Source organism: Scyliorhinus torazame, chromosome 3 (assembly GCF_047496885.1).
Source record: "Scyliorhinus torazame isolate Kashiwa2021f chromosome 3, sScyTor2.1, whole genome shotgun sequence".
NCBI lineage: Eukaryota > Metazoa > Chordata > Chondrichthyes > Carcharhiniformes > Scyliorhinidae > Scyliorhinus > Scyliorhinus torazame.
In genome coordinates this window covers 20,928,201-20,940,700 of record NC_092709.1, presented here as the reverse complement: position 1 = coordinate 20,940,700, position 12,500 = coordinate 20,928,201, and the positions used below count along the sequence as shown (strand labels likewise).

Sequence of the window (12,500 nt, the reverse complement as noted above, 5' to 3'; positions counted from 1 at the left end):
ACTGGTTAGTCAGTCTGAGGAGCTATAGAAGGATTAACCGTAGTGGCGAACCCGAGTATGAGAACTGTAAATAGTTTAATAACCGTGTTGAAGTTATCTCCACGTCTGAACCTTCCTTTGTCAAATGCACCACAAGGAAGCCGCTTATGCTACGCCTAGAGCATAACAAGACATGGTACCAGAGTGAACTGTTTCAATCCATGTAGCTAAAACTCAGCGTACAGTGACAACCAGCAACAATACCCAGGCAAGATGTTTGAGATCCCGGTTCCGCAGCGGCTCCAGTGCCACAGCAATCTCCGCGAAAACTGGCGGGCATTCCGGCAAAAGTTTGCAATCTTCCTGGTAGCAACCGACCTACAAGACGTGGCCGATGCTGAAAAGACCGAGCTTCTGCTCCCCACCGCCGGTGCCAGAGCAGAAGAAATCTTTTAAAAATTCAGGTTCTCCAAAGGGCAAAACAGGAGCGACTTCCAGGCAGTCCTGGACAAATTCGGTAAATACTGTGAGGAAAACACATTCCAACCAGCTGAAAACGGTAAGAGAAGCGCCAGTACTTACCACGAGGCCGAGATCCCGGAGCAGAGAACAAATTTGATCGGTGGCCATCTTTGTAAAGGTACTGCACATGCGCAGTTGCGCGAGAAGCGCACAGAAGGGGAAGGTCTGTGTGCGCATGCGTGAGAAACCGTGCATGCGCAATTGCGAAAACGGCCCCCAGTACAGGAACAGCGATATGCGCAAACGCTTCCTACGTCTGATGTCAGAAGCCCCGGACCACGCCCATTTAAAGGGGAAATGTCCCAAATCACCAAAAAAATCTCTTAAAGCCGGAAAACAAGCTTCTTTCACCTGGAATGACAGCACAATGCCTCAAGTTCAACCAGGAACTGACAGTAACCTCCGCAAAACCCTGGAATAAGCAGTTAGCACCGCCCAGAGCGATTACACAGACCTTGAATACTATGACACTGACTCGGACAAAGGTTTTTTCATTAGAAATGGCGACCCCCGTACTGAATCGGACGCAGACGCAGATTCGGTCTTCGGATTTGAGCATCTTCAGCCCAGCATATATGACATCCTGACTCGTGAGTGCAGGATTATGCTGCGGCCTGACACCGAGACAGAGGGCGGTACAAGCCACAGAGAGCGGCCTGCTGCCACACACAGAGTGGTCCACGCACTGCTAAGGGTTCCCGACTCCACAGTAGAAGACACGCAAGACTCCAACTGCATTCCTTGCATGAACAAGAAGTGACTCGTGTCACAAGCCTCCACAGCGAGCTCGTGGACAGACTCCACGATTGAAGAAACGCAAGACTCCAGAGCGCAGTCCTTGCACGAACAGGAAGTGACTCCAGTGTCACAAGCCTCCACAGCGAGCTTGTGTACAGCCTCCACGATAGAAGCAACGCAAGACTCCAAAGCGCAGTCCTTGCAGGAACAAGACCATGAGGGTCTAGCAACCTCCTCTGACCAACTAGCAGCAGACGATGCAAGTCTGCCATGCTCAAGTAAACAGCAAGAAGACTATGACAGTCGACCACGCTCCAGTGCACAGCAGGACGACTATGACGGTCTATCATGCTCCAGTGAAGAACAAAGCGACTATGACAGTCTAAGCCCAAATGAACAACACAGCGACTATGACGGTCCACCCACATTGTCTGAGCCACAAGGACAAGACTGTGACAGTATACCCAGCCCAAGTGAACAACAAGAAGCTACTGAGGCTCTATCCACTGTATGTGAGACGAATGACGACAGCATCCCACTTCCCATGCAAGATGTGCAATGTGACAGATCTCAGCTAGTGTGTACAGAGGCACTCGGCGATCACTGTGAGACCGCTGGTGACACCACGTTACTTCCAACCTCTTTCGCTCGAACCTCTCCACAAGTCAATGCATTCCTGCATGTTCCGACTCCAGACGTAGAGCTTCAAGAAATCTCAGCTGACTCCAGTGAACCTGCTAAGACTCTGGACGGGGAGCATCAACAAGCCAACACTGACTCAGTTAAAACAGACCAGACTCCAGATGGGGAGCAACCAAACGCCAACTCTGATTCATGTAAGCCGGACTTTACTCCAGACAGGGAGTGCCGCAAACTCAGTGACGGCACGCTCAGGATGACGGCGACGACAGGAGATGGATCACTTGACAATTACACTGGGTCAGTAATAACAAGTAGTGGCTACAGTCCAAGAGGAATATACCAATATTCACCACAACTATATCCTTCCAAGCCATACCCACACATTCTTTCCACACCAGCAGTGCCGTCAATGACAGCTTATGCTGGACAAATCCAGTATTCTGGAATGTAGCAGCCAGCAGTCTATGCAGCATATTCTCAAACAGGCCAGCACTACGGATCGCCCACTTATGGAATCAAGACCGGAGGAGGACTACCGCAAACACAATCTGCACTGCAGACTGGATGCCTTGGTTACAGCCCAGGATTTACTGCACCCCAGCCTGGCCAAATGGCATATTGCTATCAGATGCAAGGTTCTAGTTTCACACCATCACTCTGTATTTATGCGAGCTGCAATTCTGTTTTCAATTCGACAAGCTTCAACAGTTCTCATCAGGATTACCTTTCCCACACAGCATTTGGCCAAAACCAGTATGCACAGTATTATCCAACTTCCACATATGACACATACATGACCTCGAATGATACTGTTGATGGTACCTCTTTAACATCAACGATTTATCAGCTACAAGATGCATTCCAACAGCACCATCACACACACCGGGGAAAAAAAAGACTCCAAATCAGACAGCAAAGTGATTGACCACTTCTTGGTTCCTGATACACAGGGACACCAATGGCGTTCACAAGGACATGCCACCATCAAACTCACCACCCCACCAAGGGAGACATTTGACCATGATGATTGAAGGGTTTTGGACTCGCACATTTGGTTTGGACTTATTGTTTAATCACTGTTCTCATGACTTGTACATACCATAACTTATCTACCTGTTTTTTGTTCAATTTTCTTTGTGTACAGAAAATATGTAACATGTAAAAAAAAGGGGGGATGTGGTGATATGCATCAATGTAAAGACACACAGGGTTAATGTAAATACATGTAGACTAGCTAGACATTAGAGGGAACACCAGAGACATGACACAGGCACTCAACCAATAGAACAGTTAGATAGGACACGACCAATGGACATTCATGATACACACAGAGGTGACACCACCACAGGAGGGCATTACACCAACCCATATATAAAGGACACCACACACATGATTTGCCTCTTTCCAGTGGAGACAGTCAGTGAGTACAGACACAGGGTTGATTCAATACTACATCCACCACGTGGATTGTAGCAGACTGGTTAGTCAGTCTGAGGAGCTATAGAAGGATTAACCGTAGTGGCGAACCCGAGTAGGAGAAGTGTAAATAGTTTAATAAACGTGTTGAAGTTATCTCCACGTCTGAACCTTCCTTTGTCAAATGCACCACAAGGAAGCCGCTTATGCTACGCCTAGAGCATAACAAGACCGCCGCCACCACCGGGCTCGTGGTATTCCGCGTTGGCGGACGCGGCAACGGTGCCGTCACCAGTGCCCCCAGGCTAGTACCTAAACAGGACGCCACCTCTAACCTTTTCCATGCCGCTCCCTCTCTCTCCATTACCCACTTCCGAATCATAGACACATTCGCTGCCCAGTAATAGCCGCACAGGTTCGGCAGCGGCAACTCCCTCCTCTCCCCCTCCCGACTGCTCTCCAAGAACAGCCTCTTAACCCTCGAGGTCTTATTTGCCCACACAAATCCCATAATGCTCCTGTTTACCCGCTTAAAGAAGGCCTTGGGGATGAGAATGGGCAGGCACTGAAAGACGAACAGGAACCTGGGGAGGACCGTCATCTTAACGGACTGCACCCTACCCGCCAGGGAGAGTGGCAACATGTCCCACCTCCTGAAGTCCTCCTCCATCTGGTCCACCAGCCGTGCCAGATTGAGCGCAGCTGGTCCGTCGATACACTAACCACCGGGGCCTGGTACAGCAGTTTAACCCACCCTATGAACTCCTCCCCGAACCCAAATCTGCCCAACACCTCCCACAGGTACTCCCACTCCACCCGGTCAAAGGCCTTCTCCGCGTTCATCGCCGCTACCATTTCTGCATCCCCCCCCCCCCCCCCTTCCGAGGGCATCATAATCACATTCCGGAGCCTCCGCACGCTCGTGTTCAGCTGCCTGCCCTTCACAAACCCTGTCTGTTCCTCATGTATCACTCCCAGGACACAACCCTCAATCCTGGCAGCCAAAGTTTTTGCCAACAGCTTGGCGACCACATTGAGGAGCAAAATCGGCCTATAAGAGCCACACTGCAGCGGGTCCTTATCCCGCTTGAGGATAAGCGCGATCAAAGCCTGCGACATCGTCAGCGGAAGGATTCCCTTTTCCTTCGCCTCATTAAAGGTTCTCAGCAACAACGGGCCCAGCAGCTCCGAGAACTTCCTGTAGAACTCAAGCGGGAACCCATCCGGCCCCGGGGCCTTTCCCATCTGCATACTCCCCAACCCCTTAACTAGCTCCTCCATCTCGATTGGGGCCCCCAAGCCCTCTAGCCGCCCTTCCTCCACCCTTGGGAACCACAGTTGGAATTGCCGCATGTTCTGACTTGTACAACTTACCATAAAAGTCCCTAAAGACCTTGTTTATTTTAGCTGGACTCCGCACCGTATTCCCCCCTCTATCTCAGACTCCCCCAATCTCGCAAGCCACCTCCCTCCTCCGCAGCTGGTGCGCCAACATCCGACTCGCCTTCTCCCCATACTCGTACACTGCTCCCTGTCTCTAAAGTTGTTGACTACATTTGATCTTTTGACTCCTCATGTGTAAAGGTTTTAAAAAACAAAAACAAATCATGGCTCTTGCTATTGACAAATGGAAAAGGTGAACTCTACCTTCAATTTCCACGTGAATTGTTTTGTTTTCTTATTTTTCACTGCCTCATCTTATGAACACCAAAGCTCTTGTTGTATTCCAGTTCCGCAGGGCTTTTCTGCATTCCCTTTTTTGCCCACCTTCTTCCTCGCGTTGAGAACATGATGAAAAGGAGCAGGGGTGGCCCAGACAACCCATTTGAATTTTTTGTGCCATTCGATTAGATCGTGTCTCAACTTCTACGTCATTGTCACTTTCCTGTTGTATCCTCATATCCCTCGCTTTCCTTTGTGCCCAGAAATATACCGATCTCAGTCTTGAATATAATCGACTGAATATCCAGGACCCTCGGGTTAGAGATTTTAAAAGACGCTGAACTGTTTAGGCGAAGGATTTTCTCCTCATGTCAGTCCTAAATGACTTACATCTTATCCTTAAATTTATGAGCCCCCTCCCTCCTTAATTCTTGACACTCTGATAACTTACAAATGCATTTAATGTAGTAAAATATTCCAAAGTACTTAATCAGAGCAATATCAATAAAGGCACTTTTCATAACACACTGAGCTACAGAACGAGGGATCAGTTCAGATGACCAAAACCTTAACCAAAGAAGAAGGGCTTAAGGCGGATCTTGAAAGGGGAGAGTGTGGCGCACAGATTTGGGGAGGGAATTCCAGAGGTTAGGGGCAAGGCAGCTGAACGCATGGGCTCAAGTATTGGTTATTAAAATCATGGTTGCTTGAGACACCAGAATTGGAAGGGGGCAGAGACCTTTTAGTATAAAGGAGGCTATAGAAATAGGTCAGCAAGCATGGTGCTAATGGTTGAATTGGATTAGGAATGAGTTAAGATGAAGACTTCAGAGTCTTCAATGAGCATATTTATGGAGGGTAGAAGAAACATAGAAAATAGGAGTTGGAGTAGGTCGTTCAAACCTGTTCCACTATTCATTATATCATGGCTGATCATCCAACTCCGTAATCTGTTCCCGCTTTCCCCCCCTATCCTTTGATCCTTTAGCCCCCCTAGAGCTATATTTTACTCCTTGAAAACATACAATGTTTTGGCCTCAACTACTTCCTGTGATAACGAATTCCACAGGCTCACCACTCTCTGGATGAAGAAATTTCTCCTCGTTTCAGTCCTAAAAGTTTGACGTGTATTTTTTGAAAATGACCCCTGGTTCTGGACATCCCCACCATCGGTAACATCCTTCATGCATCTACCCTGTCTAGTCTTGTCAGAATTTTATAGATTTCTATCAGATCCCCTCAGTCATCTGAACTCCCAACGAATATAATCCTAACCGATTCAATCTTTCCTCATACGTTAGTTCTGCCATCCCAGGAATCAGTCTGGTAAGCACTCGCTGCACTTCCTCTACAGCAAGAACATCCTTCCTCCGATAAGGGAAACAAAACATAATATTTCATATATGGCCTCACCAAGGCCCTGTATAATTGCAGCAAGACATCCCTGCTCCTGTGCTCGTATCCTCTCCCTTTGAAGGCCAACATACCATGAATCCCCTGACAAAATCCGTCAATACGTACCGGAAGTGCCACCTGCCATTAGAGACGTTGGCGGCGAGGCCCACTGCCCCAGCCCTACCCCATAACCCTTCAGCCTCTTCCCTTCCCGCCTCCTGAATGTGGCATCTAATCTCGAACAGCTGGTTAGCACAGATGGGAGCCAGCTTCGACACTGACCCCAATTTAAAATGTTGTCAAAATCGTCTCCATATCTTCAAAGTTTAAACAACCACTGGATTTGATAAATACTTTTGTCAGTGAGAACGGGAGCGAGGCCGTCACTAATGCCCCAGTGCAGACCCCCTACATGACCTCAGTTCCATCTATACCCTCATAGCCCCCAGTTCATTACATCAAGCCAACATCTTCTCTGCATTAGCTACCCAGTAATAAAATATCAGGTTCGGTAACACCTGGCCCCCTGAATATCTATCCCTTTGAAGGACTGCCCCACAAGTTCTAGAGGTAATGCCCACCCATATAAAAGGATGATATAAGACCATAAGACATAGGAGCAGAGAATTAGGCCACTCGGCCCATCGAGCCTGCTCCGCCATGCAATCATTCAATCATGGCTGAGATTTTTCTCATCCCCATTCTCCTGCCTTCTTCCCATATCAACTTCTCGACCCTCCCAAGAAAAGATTTAAGAAGGAATACCAGTAGACACTGGGGGGGGGTAAAAAAAATCATGGCGGAATGTTCATCTTAATCGACTGCACCCTGCCCACCAAGGACGGACATTTTGCCGCCTTTTCCACCTGCTGCACCTGCCCTTAAGAACTGTGTGCGAGGATACCCAGGTCTCGTTGCACATTCCCCACTCTTCATTTATAGCCTTTCAGATGATAATTTGCCTTCCTGTTTTTGCTGCCTCACATTTGTCCACATTATACTGCATCTGCCCACTCATGCAACTTGTCCAAATCACACTGAAACATGAATCTAATTGCCATTACAGAAACATGATTCGACAGAGTAGAATCCATAGAATCTCTATGGTGCAGAAGGAGGCCAGTCAGCACACCAAGTCTGCACCGTCCCTCCAAAAGAGCACTCTACCGATGCCCACTGCCCCAGCTCTACCCCTAACCCATTGATCATGGCTAATCCATGTAACCTGCACATGTAGTTGTTTGAGACCTCCGCCAACAGTAAGAATACCTGGTTTAATTCACAGCAAGCTGTGTCTGTGAGGAAAGCATGGCTTTTAAGCATGGGGGCTGGAGAGAGAGAGAGAGAGCGGGAGACTGAACCGTGCTGGAGCGGAGCTGGACACCAGGCCAAAGGACTGGAGAAGCGGTGAGAGGCTGATGAAGCCGAGCTGGCGATGCAGGTTTTATGGCCTGCGAGAGAGGATGTAAACGAAACAGCTCTGAAAAAGTGGCATTCATGGCGGACGCTCTTGGAAAAGTCGGGATGGGGCAACAGCCAGCCCACGTTGGTGGGGCTGCTGGTGTTGGTGCCGGTGGGGAGACAGTCCAGCCAGGCAGGGTAGGGTTGTCACAACGAGGCCGAGACACGATGGAAGGAAGTGAGGCCGTCTGTAACATCTTCACTCACCACGGAAGCGGCCCAGCCTCCCCCAGCAGCAGCAGGCTGGGCCCGGGGGCCGGAGGAGTCGGGAACAGGGAGAAAACCCCTGGAGATCTCCAACAGCTGGAGGAGCAGAGGCAGAGAAACAAGAAAAAGGAGAAGCCAAAGGCGGTGATATACGACTAAGATCAAAAAAGGGAAAAAAACAACAAGCTGCAGTTGGGTGTCAAAAATGTTTCTTTTCCCAAGATGTTTCCGGAGCGTGGAGACTCCGCGAGCCCTCCCCTACAGATCCCCATCCTACATCTTTTATAACTTATTTCGAGTATGTTCTATGTTTTCATGTATGGAGCGATCTGCCTGAACTGTAAGCAGAATATTTTTCACTGTACCTCAAACGTGTGACAATAAATAAATAAATAAAACTTTTGGACTGTGTGAGGAAACTCGATAAGCCGGAGGAAACCCACACAGACATGGGGAGAATGTGCAAACTCCAGACAGACAATCACCAAGACCAGAATAGAACCTGGGTCTCTGGAGCTGTGAGGCAGCAGTGCTAACCACTGTGCCGCTTCCTCACCGTTACATACTCGCCACAGCTCACCCTCCCACCCAGCTTTGGTGTCAGCTGCATGTTTGGAGATATTACATTTAGTTCCCTCACCTAAATCATTAATATATATTGTGAATAGCTGGGATCCTAGCACCGATCCCTGAGGTATCTCATTAGTCACTGCCTGCCATTCGGAAAAAGCCCCGTTTATTTCTACTCTGTTTCATGTTTACCAACCAGTTTTCTATCCATCTCAATACACTCCCATGCGCTTTAATTTTACACGCTAATCTATGGGACTTGTTGAAAGCCTTCTGAAAATCCAAATATGCCACATCCACTGGCTCCCCCTCATCAACTCTACTAGTTACATCCTTCCCCAGTAGATTTGTCAAGCATGATTTCCCCTTCATTGATCCTACCCCCGTTTTCCAACTGTCCCCCCGTTTTCCAACTGTCCCCCCGTTTTCCAACTGTCCCCCCGTTTTCCAACTGTCCCCCCGTTTTCCAACTGTCCCCCCGTTTTCCAACTGTCCCCCCGTTTTCCAACTGTCCCCCCCGTTTACCAACTGTCCCCCCGTTTTCCAACTGTCCCCCCGTTTTCCAACTGTCCCCCCGTTTTCCAACTGTCCCCCCGTTTTCCAACTGTCCCCCCGTTTTCCAACTGTCCCCCCCGTTTTCCAACTGTCCCCCCCGTTTTCCAACTGTCCCCCCCGTTTTCCAACTGTCCCCCCCGTTTTCCAACTGTACCCCTCGTTTTCCAACTGTCCCCCCCCGTTTTCCAACTGTCCCCCCCGTTTTCCAACTGTCCCCCCCGTTTTCCAACTGTCCCCCCCGTTTTCCAACTGTCCCCCCCCGTTTTCCAACTGTTCACCCCCCCCCCCCCGTTTTCCAACTGTCCCCCCCCCCCCCCCCCGTTTTCCAACTGTCCGTTTTCCAACTGTCCCCCCCCCCGTTTTCCAACTGTCCGTTTTCCAATTGTTCCCCCCCCCCCCCCGTTTTCCAACTGTCTGTCCCCCCCCCGTTTTCCAACTGTCCCCCCCCCCCCGGTTTTCCAACTGTCCCCCCCCCCCGTTTTCCAACTGTCCCCACCCCCGTTTTCCAACTGTTCTCCCCCCCCCCCGTTTTCCAACTGTCCCCCCCCCCCGTTTTCCAACTGTCCCCCCCCCCCCCGTTTTCCAACTGTCCCCCCCCCCCCGTTTTCCAACTGTCCCCCCCCCCCCGTTTTCCAACTGTCCCCCCCCCCGTTTTCCAACTGTCCCCCCCCCCCCCCCCGTTTTCCAACTGTCCCCCCCCCGTTTTCCAACTGTCCCCCCCCCCCGTTTTCCAACTGTCCCCCCCGTTTTCCAACTGTCCCCCTGTTTTCCAACTGTCCCCCCCTGTTTTCCAACTGTCCCCCCCTGTTTTCCAACTGTCCCCCCCCTGTTTTCCAACTGTCCCCCCGTTTTCCAACTGTTCCCCCCCCCCCCCCATTTTCCAACTGTCCCCCCGTGTTTTCCAACTGTCCCCCCCCCCCCCCGTTTTCCGACTGCCCCCCCCCCCCCCGTTTTCCACTGTCCCCCCCCCCCGTTTTCCGACTGTCCCCCCCCCCGTTTTCCGACTGTTCCCCCCCCCCCCGTTTTCCGACTGTCCCCCCCCCGTTTTCCGACTGTCCCCCCCCCCCCGTCCCCCCCCCCCGTTTTCCAGCTGTCCCCCCGTTTTCCAGCTGTCCCCCCGTTTTCCAACTGTCCCCCCATTTTCCAACTGTCCCCCCCTGTTTTCCAACTGTCCCCCCTGTTTTCCAACTGTTCCCCCCCCCCATTTTCCAACTGTCCCCCCGTGTTTTCCAACTGTCCCCCCGTTTTCCAACTGTCCCCCCCCCATTTTCCGACTTTCCCCCCCCCCCCCGTTTTCCGACTGTCCCCCCCCCCCCGTTTTCCGACTGTCCCCCCCCCGTTTTCCAACTGTCCCCCCCCCCCCCCGTTTTCCAACTGTCCCCCCCCCCCCGTTTTCCATCTGTCCCCCCCGTTTTCCAACTGTCCCCCCCCGTTTTCCAACTGTCCCCCCCGTTTTCCAACTGTCCCCCCCGTTTTCCAACTGTCCCCCCTGTTTTCCAACTGTCCCCCCCGTTTTCCAACTGTCCCACCCGTTTTCCAACTGTTCCCCCCCCCCCCCATTTTCCAACTGTCCCCCCCCGTTTTCCAACTGTCCCCCCCCCCGTTTTCCAACTGTCCCCCCCCCCCCCCGTTTTCCAACTGTCCCCCCCCGTTTTCCAACTGTCCCCCCTGTTTTCCAACTGTCCCCCCCCGTTTTCCAACTGTCCCACCCGTTTTCCAACTGTTCCCCCCCCCCCCCCCATTTTCCAACTGTCCCCCCCGTTTTCCAACTGTCCCACCCGTTTTCCAACTGTTCCCCCCCCCCCCCATTTTCCAACTGTCCCCCCCCGTTTTCCAACTGTCCCCCCCCCCGTTTTCCAACTGTCCCCCCCCCCCTGTTTTCCAACTGTCCCCCCCCCGTTTTCCAACTGTCCCCCCCCCCCCCCGTTTTCCAACTGTCCCCCCCCCGTTTTCCAACTGCACCCCCCCCCCCCCCCCCCCCGTTTTCCAACTGCACCCCCCCCCCCCGTTTTCCAACTGGTCCCCCCCGTTTTCCAACTGTCCCCCCCGTTTTCCAACTGTCCCCCCCGTTTTCCAACTGTCCCTCCCCGTTTTCCAACTGCCCCCCCCCCCCCCCGTTTTCCAATTCTGTCCCGTCCCCCGTTTTCCAATTCTGTACGCCCCCCCCCCCCCCCCCCCGTTTTCCAATTCTGTCCCCCCCCCCTCCGTTTTCCAATTCTGTCCCCCCCCCCCTCCGTTTTCCAATTCTGTCCCCCCCCCCCCCCCCCCTTCCGTTTTCCAGTTGTAACCCCACGTTTTCTAAATTCTACGACTGTTTTCCTGGAAGATGGGAAGCTGGCCAAGGGAGCATTGGAATAGTTACATCCATATGTGGGTAACAGATGAGCTGAGGCAGGGTTGGAGTCGAGGGATGTTATGGAGGTGGAAATAGACAGCCTTGATGGTGGTGGGAATCTCAGCTCGGGATCAAAAACAGCACCTCCCAATTCAGGGTCAAACACAACACCAAGATTGCTAACACCAAGGTCTTGCTCAGCTTAAGACAGCTGCCAAGGTTGGAAACAGCATTTAGAAAAGGAAGTTTGTAATGGTTTATATGGGCCAGTCAGATCTGGTGATGGATGGTTAAGCCTGCTTTCGACAGAGGTGTTTAGTGTTTGAGGATTGATCAGGAGGTGACAAGTCACCTCCCCCAGATTATGTCATGCGATCTTTTATGGGCCCTGAAGAGGACACGGTGGCCTTTGTTTAATTTGTCACCTGAAAATCCTACCCGGGCATATTAGGGTATTAGCATGGACTATGTGCTCAATTTCTAGAGTGTGTCTTGAGCCCATACATTTTCTTATTCAAGCTGACCCTTTCTAACTCTGCACAGAATGTTTGCTGAAGATGGTTTCATTTAAATATGCCCAACTTACTCTGATTTTGTTGTTGTGTTTACAGGCTTGTCTGGAGCTGGTAAGACAACGGTTAGCATGGCATTGGAGGAGTACTTAGTTTGCCATGGCATACCCTGCTACACGTTGGATGGTGACAACATTCGCCAAGGTCTGAACAAAAACTTGGGTTTTAGCCCAGGGGACCGTGAGGAGAACATTCGGCGTATTGCAGAAGTGGCCAAGCTGTTTGCAGATGCTGGACTTGTGTGTTTGGCCAGCTTTATTTCTCCTTACACAAAGGTACTCAACTCTTTTCCATCCATGAGAAGTATGTGGGATGTTTTGTTAGCTCCATTCAAGTGCAAGTGGGCCACTTAACCTTTAACAACTTCAAGCCTCACTGTTGCTAAAAAAAGATAAGGATCCGACGGAGCGTGGGTCTTATCGGCCCATATCACTTCTGAATGTGGA

The 12,500-nt window shown here is 51.2% G+C and overlaps 1 protein-coding gene and 1 pseudogene across 1 annotated transcript in view; both read left to right on the top strand.

Moving 5' to 3' along the window:
- Nucleotides 1-12,500, top strand: part of papss1 (3'-phosphoadenosine 5'-phosphosulfate synthase 1) — a gene marked incomplete at its 5' end in the record, with an annotated part of 118,683 nt that overhangs the window by 18,691 nt on the left and 87,492 nt on the right. Inside the window, one exon of the mRNA XM_072495162.1 lies at nucleotides 12,094-12,329. Within this exon, the coding sequence (XP_072351263.1) occupies nucleotides 12,094-12,329 (236 nt within the window). The remainder of the gene's footprint in view (nucleotides 1-12,093; nucleotides 12,330-12,500) is intronic.
- LOC140409463 (protein phosphatase EYA4 pseudogene) lies at nucleotides 2,135-2,806 on the top strand (annotated as a pseudogene).